This window comes from Trichosurus vulpecula, chromosome 1 (genome assembly GCF_011100635.1).
Source record: "Trichosurus vulpecula isolate mTriVul1 chromosome 1, mTriVul1.pri, whole genome shotgun sequence".
NCBI lineage: Eukaryota > Metazoa > Chordata > Mammalia > Diprotodontia > Phalangeridae > Trichosurus > Trichosurus vulpecula.
In genome coordinates this window covers 307,973,921-307,995,345 of record NC_050573.1, presented here as the reverse complement: position 1 = coordinate 307,995,345, position 21,425 = coordinate 307,973,921, and the positions used below count along the sequence as shown (strand labels likewise).

At 36.5% G+C, this 21,425-nt stretch overlaps 1 protein-coding gene across 1 annotated transcript in view; it reads right to left on the bottom strand.

The window, feature by feature from the left end:
• The window catches only part of VPS4B (vacuolar protein sorting 4 homolog B), a 37,895-nt gene extending 18,999 nt beyond the window's left edge, over window positions 1-18,896 (bottom strand). The window contains exons 1-6 of the mRNA XM_036737801.1: window positions 18,600-18,896; window positions 15,689-15,800; window positions 13,240-13,396; window positions 11,460-11,527; window positions 8,398-8,517; window positions 5,299-5,455 (exon numbers count right to left, since the gene is read on the bottom strand). Of these exons, the coding sequence (XP_036593696.1) occupies window positions 5,299-5,455; window positions 8,398-8,517; window positions 11,460-11,527; window positions 13,240-13,396; window positions 15,689-15,800; window positions 18,600-18,620 (635 nt within the window). The 5' untranslated portion in view covers window positions 18,621-18,896. The remainder of the gene's footprint in view (window positions 1-5,298; window positions 5,456-8,397; window positions 8,518-11,459; window positions 11,528-13,239; window positions 13,397-15,688; window positions 15,801-18,599) is intronic.
• Window positions 18,897-21,425: the final 2,529 nt, after the last annotated feature.

The following is a 21,425-nucleotide window of genomic DNA, read 5'->3' as shown; positions in this document are numbered from 1 at the left end:
TACGGTACTTGAGTATGCAGACATGCATATACTCACGTATAGAAATATAATGTACCTTACTTCCCACAATAAATATTTCTTGGAAAATTTTGTGTACATCAAATCACATTTCTCCACTGATTTATAAAGTAATAACCAAAAACCTTTACTGTTCACTCTGACTGAATTTTAAGTTAATAGTAGTTTAATTTAGTGTTAAGTTTTTATACTCTACTGCCTTTAATAAGGAGTATATGATAAGAAATCCTGAGCAGGTTATCTAGTCAAGAATTAGCCCCTAAGCTATCTGTTTTACAATTTTAGACTTTTTTTAATAGAGTATTTCATTATAGAGATATCTCCATTGCAGTCTAAGTTCTTCTCCCACTGTGACCTTTTAAGGTCGGTAGAAGTCAAAACAGGTTTTGCTCACAGGCATTAAATGCCTGATATGTAAGTTTGCATGTTTTACCAGAAAAATCTAAGTATTTTAAAAGAGTTGTAGCATTGCAAATATTTTTATCTTCACTCCTCTCTAGACTTATCTCAATAGGACTTTCTCTACCGTGTCTGGATCCCTACTTTCCAGCTTCCTTTTATGTGTTGGCTGTCTTTCACATAAGCTCCTTGAGGGCAGGGACTGCTTCTGTGCAAATCTGTATTCTCCAGTGCTTAGCACAGTACCTGGCACATAGCAACCATTTAATAAATACTTGCTGACTTTACTATGCAAATCTAATGTCACCTTCACACTGGAGATTCTTAGCACCAAATGGAAACTAAGATGTACAGATAGAGTTAATTTTTAAAAAAAAAGTCTATCCCAGAATAAGGCCATGCACAAGTTCAAAAATGTCATGTGTTTTATTTGCTTTTGTTTTGGAGGAGACTAGATCTCTACCTCACCAAATCTCCAAGTGCAGCTGGCACTCATGGATCAGAGCCCACTGCCAATGGGCCCCTGGAGGGGGACTTCCTTATTAGTATCAGATTTAGTGGGATGTCCAATCTGCTTTAGCCCTACTGCACCACAGAACTGCTGAACTCAAGCGATTCACCAGCCTCAGTCTCTCCAGCGGCAGGGACTACATTTTACCTACCAAAATGTTCTTTTAAAAAAAGTCACAACCACCTTCTATACCACTCCCAATGGCATTCATTTAGCCACTGAAAAGAGTCTGGGTGTCCCTGATGTATGGAGAAGCAGAGTGCTGCGGTGGATAGAAAGCCAGCCTCAGGTAAGGAAGATATGAGTTCAAGTCCCATCTAGGACACATGCTGGCTATGTGACCATGGGCAAGTCAATGAACCTCTCAGGGTACTAAGATACTCTCTTAAGACTAAAAATTGCACAGATGTTGCCAACCTGAATTGGATGAAGGATGTTCCTCACCTAAGAGGTGAGGAAATGAATCTGAGATCACAGGTCCAGGCCCTATTCTAATGTCTACATGTGAGGACTGTCTACAGGTTTGAAGAAACAAAAGGCAAAATACTGATATAACAAAGAGCACTGTTTCTTAAAAAAAAACGTTGGAGAGGGAGTGCTTTCTTGTAGACGGCCTAAGCTTCTACAGTTGCTAAACAGAGGCCACAAGGCTCGCATCTTTCACACAGCTTCTTTCTGTTCTACCTCACGGAACTTTAAAGATGTGAGGAAATAACTAATAGCAGTAAGAGGCAGGACCTATTATAGTAAGTACCAGTAGTAATAACAAATGCTATAGCTTCTAATAAATCTCATAATTTATAAATATGGTTTCATTTGGACTCTATAGATTTTACATAACAAGTTTGGTCCTAAACCACCCAAGAAAATATTCCTAGGCATTAGATAGGGATCAATTAAAACTTCATAATTCTCTGGTTAAATGGAGTTAAATAAGAGTAAAAAAACCACAGTAATGAGGAGGTGACGTGTCTCTAAACCTGCTGCTCAGGACTGAAACCAAAAGCAGTCAATCCCTAAGAATGTCTGGGGAACAGCATGCTCCATTTAGCTTACTGACACCATACTGGCTTAATAGAAGGAAAAAATTTTCTAACAATTAGAGATACCTAACACTGTTAATAGGCTACCTCAGGAGGTAGTCTCCCCATTGCTAAGGGTGTTCAAGTAATTGTCAGGCATACAATAAGAATTTCTTTTCAGGTATAGGTTCAACTTCTCAAAACCCTTCTGATTATGGATTCTAGAAAACTTCTGAGTCTTTTCTAACTGTAGGATTCTGTGACACATATAGCACATATGAACTGCTAATTTAAAAAATTAGAATAGAATACTTTTAATATTAAAAACTGTAATTTCATCTTAGATTATTCAGAAGGTACATGAGGATATACAGTGTCTCAAATATATAATTATAAATACTGAGAACACTGTATTTGGGATACTAAATGGCTATTACATCTGTCTTGAGTAGATTTGGATTCATGGACTCAGAACTGGTTGAATGACCATACCCCTAAATAGTTATTGATGAATCAATTTCAGCCTAGAAAGAGTACTCTAGTGGAGTGGTGACCCAAGGATCTGTCCTTGGCTCTATGCTGCTTAACATTTTTATCAATGACTTGGACAAAGGTACAAGATGATACACTTATCAAGTCTGCAGATGACACCAAGCTGGACAGGACTGATAATATTACAGATTACAGAATCCAAAAATATTTTCACAGAATTCAAAAGGATTAACTTAAAGTTCTACATATGAGAACAAAAGTTCAATTTCACAAAGATAAGAACAGGGAAGAGGGCTAGATAACATACAACAATTATCTGTGGGTTTTAGTTACTCCAAGTTTAACTAGTAAATAGTGTGACATGGCAATCAAATGAACTACTGCAATTTTAGCTTTCATTAAGAGAGAGGTAAAGGGTCTAGAACAATGCAAGATTGCCCTACTGCATTCCGCCCTGATCAGATCCCATCTGGACTATGCATTTGGTTTTGGGCATTCCGTTTTAGACCAATAGTCTGGAAAAGTGCCTAGAGGATAGCAAAAAAAAAAATGGAGAAGAGTCTCATGATAGTGCAACAAGACGACTACTGAGAGAACTGGGGATGTTTAGCCTGAAGAAAAGACTTAGTGAGCGTGTGATAACTATCGAGGGTTTGAAGACTATCTATCATGTGGAAGAAAGGCTCTCCTTGACCCTAGAAAGCAGACCTAGGTCGACTGAATATAAGTTTCAAAGAAGCAGATTTAGGCCTTATTATAGCATCTGCTTCAGGGATGGGGATGGCATGAGGTACTCCCTCGTATAGTCCTGGAAGCACGTCTAGAATCTGCCTCACTTTCTTATGGAATGCTCAGATAAGAAAGTGGAGGTTTTACTTAGGGCAAAGGTGAACAGTATCAAGGAGAATGGACAAAGATCATACTGGTTTCCCCCTTTGCTTCTTCTAGCTCCTCTGCTCTTTTTGCTGTTGTGAGTTTTCACTGCTTTTCCTTCACACTGTTTTGATTCTGTTTCAATTCCTGTTCTGCTTTTTTCCTCATTGCTTCTGCTGCCCATTTCAACGTGGATGGTTCAACATGTGGCTCAGTAGCTACTTCAACTCAGGGGTCTTCTTTGAAGAGCTGTCATGTAGCAGAGGCAGCATGATGGAGAACAGATATGGAGTATGATATAAAGAGCAGTGGTTTTGAACATAGGATAAAACCAACTCATTTCATTAACTTTCCAAGAATGAACTATTTAACTGCAACTTCGTTTTGTCTTCTGATTTCATTTCCAGTTTCACTCCTGACTTCTACTCTCCAGCCCTCTTTTCCTCCTACTTGCTGATCACTTTGCCACCCTGGAAAAAATCTATGTCCTGAGGCTCCACTTTCTAGTGACCATCTTGCTGGACTATATCTCAGGTTGGCTCCAACGATGCTCCTCTGCAATCCTGATTCCATTCTCCTGACTTCCTTTCCCTCTCCTTGACAATTCACTGGGCATCGCTGCCCTGCCTCACCCCATTTCAAAGTAAGCTCCTTCAGGGCACGGACTATCTTGCTTACTTATAGCACTTAGCACCAAGCTTGGCATATTGTGAGCACTTAATAAATGCTCCATTGCAAAAATGTCAAGACCTGATTCAGTTCCTCTAGTAGTGTATCCACTTAGTATCACCTAACCTGAGAACTGGAAGGGACCTTAGTGAATATCTAGTTCAACCCACACAGAAAAGGAATCCCTCCTATAACATACCCACGTATTTGTCCAGCTCTGATACCAAGGTCTACATTGCAATCTTAGATATTTCCATCCATTGTTCCTGGTTCTTTCTGCTGGGGCCAAAGAGAACATATCCTATTATTCCTCCACATGACAGTCCCTTGAATACTTGAAGACAGTCACCATATTAAATAAACATTTACTGGGTTATGTGCATAGTATGTGCCAGGCACTTTACTGAGAGCTGTCTTCCCTGAATCTTCTCTTCTCCAGGCTAAACATGCCCAGTTCCTTCAACCAATCCTTACATGATATCAACTCCAGGCCCTTCAAAATTGTGATCAGATATTACACCTAGGCGCCACTGGAGGAAGGTAACAGGTTGGAAAGTCTTCTCAAAATGGTAACTGTAATCCGCAGTCTGGAGAAGACTGAAAAGCTAATCAATCCATGTCCATCTAAAGCCTAGCTGATACCGTTAACTGGTTTCATTAAAATATGATGTTGGGGAGAGCATTAGAGGAGGCATATTTATAAGATTAAGTTACAAATGGCAGGTCAAATGAATCATTTTACAGTGGGTTTTGTGCTATTAAAGTGGCACTTTACCCATAATGGATTAATAGCATCATTATAAAACGACATTAATCAAAGTAATGTCATGGCTGTATGCAGCTTTCTCCAAACACTACATTTCCAAGTACTTTCATTAATAAACAAAAATAATTATCATAGGACCAATAATATGTAGCTAGTTTTTATATTAAATAAAACAGTATTTTTCTCCTAGCTTGTTTTCTTCCAGGAAGCTAGAGTTTAGCAGAATCACCGAAGACTGAGTCCTATTACAGAAGTTCTACTTTTCTGCAGATGGTTCCTTATTAGAGAGCTCATGGAACTTAAACAAAAGAAATAAATTTATTACTTAAATGTTCTTCCCTTCAAAGGCATTGTGCTTCTATAACACCTTAGTACTCATTATCTAACTTAATAAACATAATGTAAGTGAATACTCCAAAAAGCAATTAGCGAAAGCATAATTAATTTCTGAACTCTTGCAGGAATGGCATTTTATAATAGTGATTATGACCAGATAATCCTTGAGAATTATGAAGGAGTGTCTTAATAAACTCTAGCTGATGACTTACTTTTCACTTTCACCTAGCCACTTGGAGACAAGGTCAGAGGAAGATATTGAAAAAAATGTTGAGTTATTGGCTTCTGTAGCAACTGCTTTGGCCAAATAGGATTTCCCTGTTCCAGGTGGCCCAAAAAGAAGAATGCCCCTCCATGGGGTTCTTTTACCTAAAGTTTAGAGCAGAAAAGAAGTTTAAAATAGGAATTCCAAGACTACTAATTTTGATACAGGATTATAACAGATCCATTAACTAAAATTTAAACTCTGGTAGCAAACAATGCTATGGGATACATTTTCATACCAAAAACCAAACAAAAAACCCACTTTTGACCAGTGGGACAGAGACCCTGCGGTGCCACAGGGTAAAAACACTGAGTCAAACCACTCTTATATAGATACAACTTTGAACTATTTCACTTTTTATTTTTCTATGTAGGAGATCTTTTATATTCCTTTCATCATGATTTTATAGATAGATATAATTCTTACTTACTTTAAGTTGTTTAGTGAATCACTTTCTGATCAAACATCAAGTGCAATACATTTCACTGAGGTGTAATAGAGAGATATCCCTTCTTAGGGGGAAAATATTTACCTAATAAGTATATTGCAATGATTTCAATCACAAGTGGTTCTGGTCAACTCTAGTTTCTAGGAAGGCTATGTATAGCCAGAGTTAGGCTTATTATTTAATACATAATTATATTAGATGCCACTTTGAGGGGCAGTAGAAATTAGGAATTTAGGCTTTCAATCAAGCTTTACTGCTTAATGTAAAAACTACTAAATTAATATTTTTGTTCCTGTTTGCTTCACTATTTAAGTCAAAATTATCAACTTGCTTTTCTGGGTTAAATGAGTACTTAAAACACAAATAATCAAAATCAAAACTTCATTCAAGATTGTTATTTATGTAAAGGATTTGCAAAACTGAGGAAAGCTGTAAAGCCAAATGACAAAAAATGGGTCTAGAGCCACACATGACATAATATACTGCTGTAACTTGATCAATTATCTAAATATATTAAAAATCATTGATATTACAAGTATTTATCTTAATTGTGGAAAAGGGAAAATTCTCAAATAAATAAATTATTACAAATAACACATATGGCTGTATAAAGATTAAAAAGATCTCACATGAAAAAGATAGTTTTAAAATACAAGGAAAAGAAAAAACTGGGGAAAATATTTGTGGTAAATAAATCTGATAAAGAGTATGACAACCAGGATTAATTTTTAAAATAAATATATTTACACACAAATATATTTAAATGTTTGCACGTGTGTATATGTATGAATGTAGGTATACGGCATACGAGAGAGAAACACTCCTCACTTCCCAAATGGAGAACTAGTCAAAAGATATGGACACTTTTTGAAGGAGGAAATAAAATTAATAACTACATGAAAGTTTTTTATTTTCAGTAATAACTAAAGAAATAAAAATCAAAAACAATTTGGAAATATGCAATGAATCATAATATTGATCATAGCTTTTGATAAAGTGATCTCTTTTCTGGGACTATTTTCTAAAGATGTTAATAAGAGGAAAAGAAGAACCATTTGCACAGAAAATATTTGTCACTGCTTAATCTTTAATATTAAAAAACCTGGAAAATATTCCCAGTGACCAAGGAATGGTTAAATTATAACATACTGAGATAGAATATCATGCTGTAAAAAATGATAAATACAAAGATATGGAAAGTCCTGTATAAGCTGATACAAAGCAATTATGAATAATTTTTTTTAAAAAAACTGGCCAACACAAAAGGACTTTATAAATTTTCAGCAAACAGTGAAGAAGAGTGGAAAGAATGTTGAATTTTAAGTCAGAAGACCTAAAATTTCTTTAGCTACAAAATGAGGAGTCTGGAAAAGACGATCTTATATAATCTCTTCCAGCTCTAAATCCTATGATTTGGAAGCAAACATTTATTGTTACTATTTTATTTTGTTAACGTTTTTCTCATCTAAATATAGTTTGAATTTTAGTGCTACAACTGGAAATCTCCATATTTCATTAGCATTTTTTTAGAGTTTTCCAAGTTTATAATTTAAAAAAGAAAGAAAAAAGTAAAAGGATTTGCTAAGCAAATTAGGGTTAATCAAAGGAAGGGCCAGGAACCTTGATCTATTTAACAGAACAATTGTTTTCTTTCTACACTAAGTAGTAATCCTTCCAAAAATTCAAAGAATAAATCTAAATATTTTTATTTATTTGTTTACTAAAATGGCCCTGCCAAGACTCCTTAACAACACTTGGTTAGCCATTAGTTTGTTAATGTTTATATAGCACCTGAAAGTAATAACATTATTTTGAAAATACCTAATTAAAATCTTTCACTAATTCAGGTTAGCCACAAGATGAATAAACATAAAAAGGGGCTATATTTTCATATCCTAAATAATAATTATTCTAACACAATGCTAATGTAACTTTACATTTTTCACACACCAAGTAGTTTTGTCTAACATTTCTATGAGAAGAGGTTCTTCATACTTTATAAAATATTAAATATTCTCACAAGCATCAGTGGAAGAAGAAAATCAATGCCATGCTGGCACACGGTCTTCCTACTAGTAACAGCATTAACTGAGTGCTCATTTTATACATGCTATAAATAGTATAATTTTATACATGGCACCATCTAAGCTTTTAAGTTTCAGTCAGTTATAATGTTGGCAAAGTCACGGATTTCGTCCCTATATAAAAGAATTAGCTCGGCACATAGTAAAACTCAAATTTCAATGCCAGATTTGCAAATCTGCATTTTTGGGCATTAATGGAATGGGGAAAGGGTGAGCATATTGTTCTTTGCAAACCCATTATTAGTACAGGAAAAAAAAGTTGATTATTATTAAGGACCATGTGATACATTAGAAGCTGCTAAAATATTTTCCTGTTTCTCATCCTAGACAGGCTGCATCACTATAACTGACGAAATGTTCTCCTTCTCCTAAGAAGTTGAAGCTAAAGTGAGCTTCTTAAGCTAACCAGACATCTTCAGATACAGCTTTGTAGCACAAAGATTCATTAGGCTTTTCCTCAATGGACTGCTCTCTACTATTTATTTGACTCACAGAAATGAGTCAGTGAGCTCACCTGTAAAGAGATGTGGAAACTTAATGGGCAATATCACAGCTTCTTTAAGAGCTTCCTTGGCTCCTTCAAGACCAGCAACATCACTCCATTTTACGTTTGGTCGTTCCATAACAATGGCACCTAAAATAGGAATTATGTTTTAAGTCAAATTAAGAAAGACTATGATATTGTTTAATTTAAAAGTTGATGAACCTGCGACCCTCCACCAAAATACTACTCTGATGCCTCACTTTTGGTGCGGAGGCTCTTAGAACATAAACTGTCTCAGTGCAAACTCTAGTAATTTTACCAAGGAGAGGAGGCTTGACATATGAGCTCTTTGATGGAATGCCAGCTGAGGACTATCAGAGCTAAATCCTGAGAAGCTCATAACAGGTTATCTGCAGGGTGATGTATTTTTTGACCACAGAAAATCTTAAAAGCTGTTTAAGTCATAGGGACTGCAACCTGCATCAGTGAAAGGAATATACACAATTACAAAATCACAGATTTCCTGAGACAGTACGGTATGAAATGAAAATACTGAAGGTATGCATTAAAAAACTACCTAGAAAAGTTAGAAATATTATTTGATAAATAATGTGACAAAGTAGAAAGAAGACTAGACTTATGAGTCAGGAAACTTGGGTTTTGTCTTGACTTGGCAACAATTACCCGTGTAAATGAGAAAGTCACTTAATCTCCCTGTGTCTCAGTTTCATCAAAGGTATGATAGTGTTATTATTATAATAGCAGCTTGTAATTCTATAGTGCTTACAAGATTACAAGGCACTTATCAGAGAAGCAGTATAACCTACAAGTTTTTTTTGGTTTGTTTTGGTTTAGTTTTTTGGTCCAGACCAGTCACTGGTGTAAGGCAGAGGTGTCAAACTTCCCAGTGCTACCCAGTAAAATGTAAATGGACAATGTCTTAACTAAATAAATAAAAATACAATAAAAGACTGACGTTAATGTGTGGTTTTCTAAATCATATGAGACCTGAGGAGATCCTTTCTATTTGAGTTCGGCACCATAGGCGTAAGAAATTCTCCATACCAGAGCAGATCAGCAACTGTTCTCAAATCAATTTATAATCTTAAGACAGTTGTCCAGGACACTAAGAGGTTAGGTTTAAGGGACATCCTTAAACACAGAAAATTACCAGATCACTTCCAGTGCAAAAGGATTTAAAATACTGCTTTGTGGAAGGAAGAGAAATAGAAAGAAAACATTCTCTTTAAAGGGAAGGATTGTTATAAAAGTTAGACCCACATACAGACTATGAATAAAAGATGGAAAACATAGAACTGTTATCAGTAATTTTTTACCTACTTTTCAAATTTGATTTTCATTCAAATGCCAACTAAATAAAGTTATTTATTAAATCAGTAGCTTAAAATACTTTCTTCCAGAAAAGCAAAACTTAGACTAGAATATATTAATTGGTAAGGCATAAAAAAAAGAAAATGTAGTTTCTATTTCTTCTAAAGGTGAAAACATCGTTTTCTGTTCTCTTCATGAGAAATAATACCATAAAACAAAGAAATGGAAAATTTTTATCACTGAAATAAAGCCATGGTAGAGCACTAGACTCGGAGTCAGGAGACCCAAGTTTGAGTCCTGGTTCACTAGCTGTGAGACTCTCAAAGAACTACTTAATCTTTCGGAGAAGTTTCACCAAATGTAAAATAAAGGGGTTTGGAATAGATGACTTTTCAGGTCCTTTCATTCTCTAACATTATGGGATAATTAAATTCTATGTCAGATGGTACTGACTGTGCATATTTAGAAAATGCATAATCATTACTGGAGTGACTTGCTTCTAAGTACCATTTTGTTGCCGATTGATTTTTAGATGTGTCCGACTCTTCATAACCCCATTTGGGGTTTTCTTGGGAAAGATACTAAAGTGGTTTGCCATTTCCTTCTCTCTCTCATTTTACAGATAAAGAAATGGAGGCGAACATGATTAGGTGACTTGCCCAGGATTATACAGCTAATAAGTGTCCAAGGCCAGATCTGAACTCAGGAAGATGAGTCTTCATTCCAGGCCTGGCACCCTATCCATTGCACCACCTAGCTGCTCAAGTAACATTTACACCCAAAACGTCTTTGGAATATAGAAAACAAATACTATTCTCATTTTAAAAAATAAGCCATGAAGGTTAAAATGTCTTGCAAACCCCACAGATAGTGACAGTCAAGACTGAATCACAGATTTAAGAAGATAATTAAAAGATTTTTATAGGAGTAGAGGGTAAGATGAAGAAGGGTTAAGGAGAAAAGTATATGTGGGTATTTTATAAAATGGTTAAACTACTTGCAAATTATTTATGAAAGTAGGTAAGGATTAAGAAGAATAAGACTGCAACAAAAGAAGCTAAGGCAATAACCAGAATAAAATTATTTTTAATTTGTTCTGCCACTGGGCTTTCATAACTGACTAATTGCTGCAACTTCCTATACACATTGCCTACTCATATTAGAATGTAAGGTCCTTGATAGCAAGGACTATGTTGCTTTTTAATTTGTATCCCCAGAGCTTAGCACGCAAAAAGCATTTAAGTAGTTTTTTTGTTCATTTTGCCCAATTAATGGTTTATCTATTCCTCTTAATAGTTTGCTAAAATAGTAAGACTCATAATGTTTCATTTATAATTACTAGGTACATTGTTTCACAGCAGTAATATGTTTGATGTATATATTTCCAATCCACCTGATTGAGTCTTGCATCATTAATGTCCACATAAGAGTTAGAGATCTCTGGCAGATTTTCAGTTTTACTACTACAAAGTCAAGGCAGAAAATAAAGAAGAAAATAACTAGAAGCTTATCGTTAAATAGGTAAACAAAAAGGCAATTGCTACCATATGAAAAGCCCCATCAACAGTTATCAGAGGGGGAGACTCCTTTTTAAATGTTCTAAATCAAAACAGCTGCAGATTATTTAGCAATAATCTCATTAATATTTAAGGAACTTTGACTCTTGAATATCATTCAAATATATCATTTAAATCTGGCCAGTTAATCATGAATTTATTTTTAAAAGGTTAACAAAATGTAAGGGAGAATTCTAAAGGAACCTTGAAGTTGATTCTGTAGTTTCTTTTTTTCTGGATCATCTGATTCTCCATCCCCATCACTGTCATTCCTAATAAGAAGAATTAAATATATTCAAATGATCATTCACTGATAGAATATAAGATATATATCAATAATAAGTGGAAAGCTCAAACTTTAGATGTTTATAATTTTAAGGGGGGGAATTTCAAAATACATACATCATTCACTAAATGCTGGAAGTAATTTGTCATTTTGTGTTAAGAGATTAAGTACTAAAATGTCAAATCTATTTTTATATATATGTATATATATCAAATGATGAGTCTTGAATGGAAAAAAAAGACTTAAGAAACCATGAACCAGAGCTCCAAATTCTTTCTTTCACATGTGGCTTATTAGACAACAACTTTGTTTTGCTTAATTTATCTTAACAGACCACTAATTTACTATTGACTCAGAATAATTTAGTTTTTTATAAAGTTATTAAAACATATTAAAACATACAATTAATTTTACAGTTGGAAAATATCAGGAAAGTATTTAATCTTTCCTCTGAAAATGTTTCAAAATGTTGTTAGGTCTACCTTTATGGTTTAAATATAAAGAATAATTGTTCATTCTTATTCCTAAAAGATGCTTATTTTTCTAATTTTTTTAAATTTAAGAGAGCAAAAGAATCAGAATATATTTTGTTTCTTTTTGTGTTTTTCTGTAGTTGTACGCTAATTGCAATTTACTTAAAAATAAACTTTAAGATTTTAAAGCTTTTAAAGACTTTTAACTTTTAAAACAAGAAATTCATATATGCCATAAGCCACTTTATGAAAAATGATCGGAGGCCTTCTGCATTTATATAATGCAAAATCTAAAATTAATGGGAAAAATTAGTTATTTTTAAAAATTCAATTAAAATATTTATTAAGCTCCAACTCTACATGGCATAATGATGTATTCAGGGGACGAAATAATGATGAAAAATTAGTTTCTATCTGCATCCACAGAAAGAACTGATAAAAAGTAGTATGTATAAAATAATTATATGTGTATGGATTATATTATTTATATATATATATGTATGTGTATATATATATATATATAAAATATATATATAACATACATAACGCATATATAAGACACATTCATAGTTTTGTGTCTAATGATAGCCATATCCAGGGGAGGGGAAGGGAGGAAGGGGGAAGAAAAGGAAAAAAAAAGTTCCATGATAACTTTATTATATATTTAAAAGGAATAGTAAGTTGTACTAATAACTTTTAAAAAAGAAAAATGATAGTCTCTATCATCCTTGAGGAGCTTATAATGTGAAGTTTATTATTTTTTTCTGTGAGGATGGGCCAAGCAACAATTCATTTATTTGCAGTTTAAGGGTTCAAATGTGAATAATTTAATATATATCAGTTAGCATAGTAATGTCAAGGTCTATATTTTTGTTGCAAGTGATACATAATAATCATACTGATGAAATGAAATATTAATGAAATATGGGCAATAAGTATTAATACTGATCTTTTAAACTAGAACTTAACAACTAAAAGATAAAGACCAGTGGTTATTCACCAGTGATGACAGCAGAGGAAACTGGTCCCAGGACAACTACTAGAAAACATGGGCTTGAAAACTAACGGACCCATTTGTAGAGCTACCACTCCTTTTCTCCAGTTTATTTAGGGAAGATTTTTATTTTATCACCACCTAAGATTTTAATGGTTTTAAACAAACAATTTTTATCTTGAGCACTCAATTCAGAAAATAAAGGTTTCAATAGCTGTGTACAAGACATACCCCTTGTCATCAGTTGGGCTGGACTGTCCCTCTTTCACTGGCTTCTGTGGGGCTTTCTGTTTCTTTTTCAGGTATTCTTTTAGTTTTTCGGCTCTATCAAGATATTCTCCACACTTTGCCCTGATACTTTGCTTTGCTTTGTCACCTTGTGCTTCATCTAATTAGAAACACAGAGAAAGATTCTTTGTTAATGACTTAAGTAGCAGATTAACATGTACATTTACCTGTGTTTTCTGCTCTGATATTTGGAAGAATTCTGGATTTCAATGGTGTGGGCACTCTCCATGGCTTAGATGTCAATCCTTGTAAATATTTTTCTCTTTTACTTTGTGACTTTTGTTCATTTTTTTCCTCAAGGATCTATCCAATGTGGTACAGAGCTTTTACTTAGTACCTTGGAGATAACAATGTTGTATCCAAGCTACCCATCCAATTGTGCTTTTTAAATTATGAAACAGCATTTTCGTATCTGAGAGACTGTCTCTACCTTATTCAATAAATAAATCAGACTTTAATAAATTAAAGTCTTTTCCCTTAAAAAAATAAAGATGGGTTCAAGACATCAATGGAGTACTTCAATCACTGAGACTGAGTTTGCGTATGATATATAAAAATATGTGTATAAAAATCAAGTGTATAAGTTTAATTATCTAGTGTCTACACAATATATAACTTTTCTCCACTTAGAGCAGATAATCAAGAGCTCTCTGTTCCCAATAAAACCACTTATGAATAAGAAAAATGAAAATCATGAGATAGTAACCATTTCTCTTATACCTAAAATCTTTACTGATAGCAAACAATTACTTTATAAGTATTAAAGATAAATCTTACACCTATCACTTTTACAACAAAATATCAGTAAAATTCTGAAATGTGAATGACAGAAATACATACTGTACGTTAAACTGGCCAGACAAAAAATCTTTCTGAAAAAAATAGTACACATTAAAATTAATCTTTCATATATCAGCTTTAACTGGAGTTAAAAAGTTTACATAATACAAATACTCATTTGTTGGATTTACAAATAACTGGCATTTACTAACAAGTCTTAATTCGTGAAGTTCTTATTTCACCTATTTTTGAAGGAAATTCCTTCTTAATACATAGGTGCCATATTTCCAAATATTCTTAGAAAAAATATAAAAGTTCATATAATAAAACTCATCTGAGTTAGCATCTTAATTTTCACAAATTATATACATCAATTCCATTAAACTTAAAAGCACTACCATTCACACATCAAAAACTATATTGTAGGGGGCAGCTAAGTGGCACAGTGAGTAGAGCACCGGCCCTGGAGTCAGGAGGACCTGAGTTCAAATGCGGCCTCAGACACTTGACACACTTACTAGCTGTGTGATCTTGGGCAAGTCACTTAACCCCAATTGCCCTGCCATCCGCCCTCCAAAAAAAAAAAAAAACCAAACCCAAAACTATATTGTAGATGTATAAGTTAGCTAAGCTTGAGTACTCAACATTGGCTCAGGTGATATTCAATTCAATTAAAAAACATGCAGAGCATTAAGCTGGGCTCTGAGGATATATAAAGTTTAGATAAAATACAATCCCTGCTTTCATGGAAGAGGGATATAACAACATACTTCAAAACAGAAATAACTGTAATATACAATTACACATATTAGTGTAATAAATAGATAAAAGTGCTATATGTAATCTCTAAGGGGTAAAAGAGTATTATTGATGGGAGAATAAAATATGATTTCATGGAAGAAAGAGATAGCATCTAAATTGAGGTTTAAAACATGGAGAAGAATAAAATAAGGAATGAGGACAGGGTAGGGGAGAATCCAGGCATGAGAAACAGTACAAAGTAGGGCATGGAGACAAAGTATAGGGCAAGCTGAGGGCAGTGAGGTATAGCCAAGAATGTTAAGAGCTGGAGCCAGGGAAAGATGTGGGGTCCAAAGATCAGTTCTGACAATTTTTCTTATCCGTAAAATAAAGAAAACACTACATATAGAATACCTATTTAGTAGACTGCTGTTAGAATAAAGTAAGATAACTTATGCCAAAGAGCTTCTTTGCTAACTTTTAAAGAGTTTTATGTTAGCTAAAATTAATATTATACAGGGGAAAGCCAATGAGTAGTCATTTTGGCTGGAGAGGAGAATAGCATGAGGTAAGTCTGGAAAGGAAGGGTGATGGAATGGAAGCTTGCTGATGTCAGGCAGAGAAGTTTAAATTTTACTTAATAGGCAAGAGTTAGTGAAGATTTCTGAGTAAAAGGAATGATAAAACATGCATAAATCTGGTTATAGCAACTCCTGAAGATCATCTGCAAAAGCATAGAGGGATTGTGATATGCATTAATGGAGGGAGCAATCACAATGATGAAATTGAAGATCCCTGAAGTATTATAGTATCTTTCTTTTGTTTTTAAGAAAAGTTAAAGAAGAAAAATGATTAACTGGTGAAATCTTACATTTAACTACATGGATAAAATACTGTACAGCATTTTGATATAGATGAAGGGCTTCTTCATAGTTCCCTGCTTTATCTTCTTGGGCTGCTTTGCTAGCAAGGTCTATTGCTTTCTGCAAGAAGACACATACAACAATGCAATGAAAAACAAAGTAGGATGATTATAATGTAAACAATATAAAGTCAAATTAATTTGGAAAATCTCCCATAAAATGGTCAAATAATCTTAAAACAAACAAAATTCCATTCATGTTTTCTAAAATCTACTTTAATTCAGTGAAACAAAATTTGTAACAAATTACAATTCCCACAAATACCATCTAAATACAATACTTATCTCATACCTATCATGAATATTTCCATATACCTATTTTATTAAAAAAATCTTGGGTTCTATCCAAAAACCACCCAATACCTTAAAATTCAACAAAAAAAAAAGAACAATTCTAAAAAAATACAAAATGCAAATACTGTTTAAAGTACAGCAGCCAAGGATTAAGTTTTCAATTTGAAGTAATAAAACCAAACTCCATAAAAACAATAAGAATTCAAATATTGTGAGAGAAAGGAAGAAGATAAGTTAGACAAATAGGAAAAAAAACCACTTTATACCTACTGTAAAAAACCTAAATGTGTCCACTGCAAGAACCACCATCTATTATTGGGTAATATTCTCCTGTTTTATTTTCTTTAGTGTTAACTAAACCAGATCCCACTCCATCAATAACTGTAAATGTTCAGAGTAACTGACTAATTAGCAGTTATAAGTGACATCACATCTCTGGGCCTAAGTCTGGGTGTCTACAAAATGAAGGAATCAGACTAGACTTTTTTTTTTGAGGTCTGAAATACCATGAATTAGTATCCAGTAAAACCCAAACATTTTCTGCAATATGTTACAGCATAATCAGAGAATTTCAGAGGTAGACAGGGCTTTATAGATCATCTGGTCCAATCCTTTCCTTTCACAGATACCCAGACTCAGACCCACAGAGGTGAACTGATTTGTCCAGGATTACATAGGAAATTAGTTGCATCAGAAGGATCCGGGTCTCTATAAATCCCACTTCAAGGTTCTTTCCACTGTGTCAGCAAAGTTAATAGAAGAATTTGTTTTCCTCATTTCAAATAATGAAAATCCAATAAAAAAGAATGGGAAAGAGAATGAACAAGCACTAGTTAAACAGGTCTACCAATAAAGCAAGGATCTGTGACTGTCAGGTTGGGGGTTCCCTTTGCCAATCCTGACATTTTCTCTAAAGAGGCTCAGAGAAATGAGATTGGCTTCATCAAATAGTGTCAGAGGTGAGATGTGAACCCACATTTTCCTGACTCCAGCACTCTGTACAATACTGTTTCTAGCTTTTAATAGATAAGGAAAAACTGATGCAAGACAGAAACTTTATACATAATCATATTTCCATGGAATCAATTGAAAGGATTTTTTAGGCTAATTGTTAGACGCAAAGCATATAATGCTGTTAAAACTGGTTTTAAAAGAGCAATTTAAAATCAAGCAGCACAGACTTGGATAGTCTTAAGAAAAAAAAAAGCAGGTGCTCCGTTAGCCAAAGGCAAACTTCTTTGCGCTTATAATGAAAATTGTATTTCTATTTTTCTCATTTGGGAATACCATAAATATAAGTAAGACAGAGTTCTGTACTAGTAAGCTCAGTACAACAATTATATATGCATTATTTGCATGTATGCAGGTAAATATAAGCTACACCATGGAATTGCAGGGAGTGAAGAGATAATGCTCTACTCTAAAAGGTGTGTCTAGGTCCTGTCTAGTTGGAGCTATATGAACACACATCAGGTTATAAACCAGGTTATGTCACATGTATTCGTAAGAAACCAAAATCCAATTCTGATCCAAAAAGTCCCGGAAACTGGTTCTTAAGAACTAACCTGAGGAGTGCTGGTCTAATTTAAGGGGAGGAGCCAAAAGACAGTGAAATCTACCTCCCCAAATCAGTCCCCAAATTGACACTTAACATTATGAGTACCACTACTTTTCAATACCCGAACACTCTAAGAATTAAACCTGAAAAATTTCTGTCTCTTTCTCTCTCTCCCCTCTTTCTTCTCTTCCTTCCCTCTCCACTTTCTCCCCCCTTCCTGTCTCTTTCCTTCCCTCTTTCTCCCCTTTCTTCTCTTCCTTCCTCACTCCTCCCTCCCTTCCTGTCTCTTTCCTTCCCTCTTTTTTCTCTTCCTTCCTTCCCCACCCCCCCCTCCCTTCCTGTCTCTTTCCTTCCCTCTTTCTTCTCTTCCTTCCTTCCCCACTCCCCCCCATCCCTTTCTGTCTTTCTCTCCCTCCCCATCCCCAACATCTGGAGCAGTTTCGATTAACAGCTGCCCCAGCTGACGTTTCTCGGGATGGCGGAAAGAGCCCTCCCAGGAGTCGGGAGACCTGAGTTTTTGTCTCGCCTTTTGCAACCCCAGTTATAGGGCTTTGGGCAAGTGCCTCCTCTGGGCCTCAGTTTCCTCATCTGTAAAACAAAGTCCCTAGTGATAGACGGCCTGACCCGCCCCCACTACCAAACGAGGGCTGGGACCTCGGAAGCACACAGGATTATGAGCTCCTTGAGGGCAGGAGCGATTCATTATTATTATTATTTTTATTTTTATCTTTCTCCGTCTCGCTGGCCCTTAGCTCAATGCCTGCACCTGGCACCACAGGTGAGCTTCTGGTCCACTAGGACAGGGGCAGCGGGGAGCCTCGGAGACCTCACAGAATGACAGGAGGGGTGGGACGAGGTTCTCCCCCCACGACCAACAACAGCTCCAAACAACCCCTCCCCTTGCCCCCGCCCCTCGATCGCGCCCCGCCCCTCCCCCACCCCGCCCTGTGACCTCGTGACCTCGCGCCCCCTGGAGGGCCGAGACAGCGGGGGAGGTGGTCCGAGTACCTGGAGATTGGTAGATGTCATGGCGGCGGGAGGAGCCCACGGCCGGGGGAGAAGGGTGGAAAGCTAGAGGCCACAACGGCGTCGGGTCGCGGACGACCGTGGCAGGCTCGGGATGCCGCGGGTGCAGAGGCCGCACGGTGCCTTTCGGCTCCCGAGAAGACGGTATCTCTTCCGGTCCTTCTCCAGCAGCTTCCGAGGGTCCCACGGGACCCCTCCCCCCCAACCTTTCTTACTACTTCCTCAAACCCAACCCCCCAATCGAGTTACTGTCCCACCTCCATTCAGTAGGCACTTCCTGCTACGTCACCCGCAGGGCGCCGTGACGTCACCGGCCCATTCCTGCCTGGAAATGCCTCGCCCAGTTCAGGAGGCGGGGCGGAGTCTCCTCTCTGAGGTCTGGTGGGGAGAGTCCGAGGGCAGGGAACAAGAGCGCAGGCGCACTGACGGGCGGGAGGGGCGGAGCAAGAGCGGGGTTCCGAGTGCAAGCTGCTCCTTCTTTCCCCCCTCCCTCCTCCATACCCTGCGTACCTTGCACAGTACTCAGTAGATATCTAATGAATGCACTCTTGTTGGAGCTTAGTAGCTTTTAAAAGGTAGAATTATGGGGCTTTGCATAGGATTTCGATTAGTCAGTGGCACCTGGGCCCAGAAGCAATCCTGGTTATTTTCATCCGGGAGTTTATCGTACCTGAGTCATTCAAGCTGCTTATTACGGAGTCATAGTCCTGGATGGAAGGGCGTGACACGGGGAGGAATGAGGATGTGCGCTCCTGCAGAGGAATAAAGTTTTAGGGTTTCGTTATTGCCAGGACTTGTGATTTCATTCCTATATAGATCGACAACTGGGCAGTAATTTATCGTCTTAGGGTGGCCTGGGGCATAGCTGGTATATTGCCACCTGCAGTACTTGAACCCGCTACTTTCTGACTGCTCACCACTATACCATACCGCCTCTCAAGATTCACACACTTAAGTCCAAATAATAATTTTTCGGGTACAGTTAAATTTCTTATATTCCCGTAATTTACAGTGATTCCAAGAATCAGATGATTACAAACCATACTAGCTTGAACTACAATATTTGTGAATCTAGAAGTCACTTTTAACCAAAATAATCTTCATTACCCATGTGATAAAACTGACAGGAGTAAACATGAGGAATCCCAAGAGGGGGGAAGATTTTAAGACATCGCATCCATCTAATACCAACCTAGCAGAATGAAAAGAATGCTCAGCTTGGGGTCGTAAGGCACCTTGCTTCGAAGTCTGCTTACTATTAGTTGCAGGACTATTGGCAACTGAACGTCCCCCAATTTAATCTTTAGAATGGGATGATAATAATTACAGCACTTCAGCAGTCTCAAAGGCTGTTGCCCTTGACTGGGAGCAAGCTGTAATCAGAGCTGGTGGTCTGGGGAGGCCACTGCCACTCTCAGGGCTCTTAGGTTTAGCTGCCCGTTGAAGGTAATTAACTAGTTGGCAGTTGGCGGTGGTGGGAAGGATATCAGGTCCTTTGGTCCCAAGAATTGTTCCTCGAGGGCAGACTGTTTCTTTTTTCCTCCACTCTTTGTTATCCCTAGTACCTAGGAGAGCACCAACATCTGAAACATGATTGGTGCTTAATAAATGTTTGTTGCAGTGCATTAATTTGAATCCCTGTTTTATAGATGAGAAAACTCAGGTTCAAAGGCATTAACTGCCTTTTCTAAGGCAATTCAAGTAATCCGTGGTAAGGCTGTTGATTCTGCTACTCTTTTAAATGCTTTTCTTCCATATCTCAGATGTTCAAAAGACTATTCTGTATTTCTACTTTTTGATACCTTGGAAACTTTCAAAATTCATAAATGGCATTTAAGTCACTAAAACCCTAGTCTTTTCTTGGGTTGTAACTCCTTGACCCTTTTTTAATAGTATTTGACACTCTTAATCGAGGCCCCTTGTATCTTGACTTCTATGACATTATACTTCTGCCTCCTACCATGGATCTAAGTATTATCTCTACTTCTATTATCTGCATCAGCCTAGATGGCTCCTAGATTTAATATCCAGCTCCAATCTCCTATAGCTCCTGAGCTTCAGTCCCCTCAACAACTGCTTATTAGACGTTTCAAAGTTGATGTCCTGGAGATGTTTCAAACTCAACATATGCAAAACGCCACTCCTTCTCTCCAGCCCACTCTTTCCCCAAACTTTCCAATTTCTGTCAAAGCCTGCACCATTGTTCTAGACCCCAGTTTGTAACCTTAATATAAGACTCTAGGAGGGATAGATAAGACCAAATCTCTTTTTTCAAGGACCTTCAGTCCACAAGGAGAGATAAGACATTAGACAGACAATTATGAGGTTAGAAATGCCCCACAAACAATTAGGAACATGGCACAAGTCAAGATAACAAATTTAGACTTGAGTGTTATCTATGTGGAGTCATAACTGAAGCTTTAGTAGGGTTTTGAGCTAAGTAGGTGGTTGTGTGAGTACAGAGAAAGGGTTGGATACAGAAGATGTTATAGAAAGAAACCACAAGAATTAGCACCTGGTAAGATATATGAAGTCTGGCTTGTTAACACATGAAAATTACTTGTAACAAAAAAACATAGGAATTTACACCACAGATCTTTGCGGACATAGCCCAAGTTTGTCCTTAACTGTAGAAAGTATTCCAAGTTGAACTTAGCATCTTCCTCTTAAAAACCTAACCTCTCTATTTCTGATAATGGTACTACCACCCTCGGAGTCCCTCCTTGAACCTCTCCTTCTGTATCCAATCAGGGGCTGAGAACTGTCCATTCTGTTTCAGAAATCTCTCACTTCAGTGATTCTCTTTCC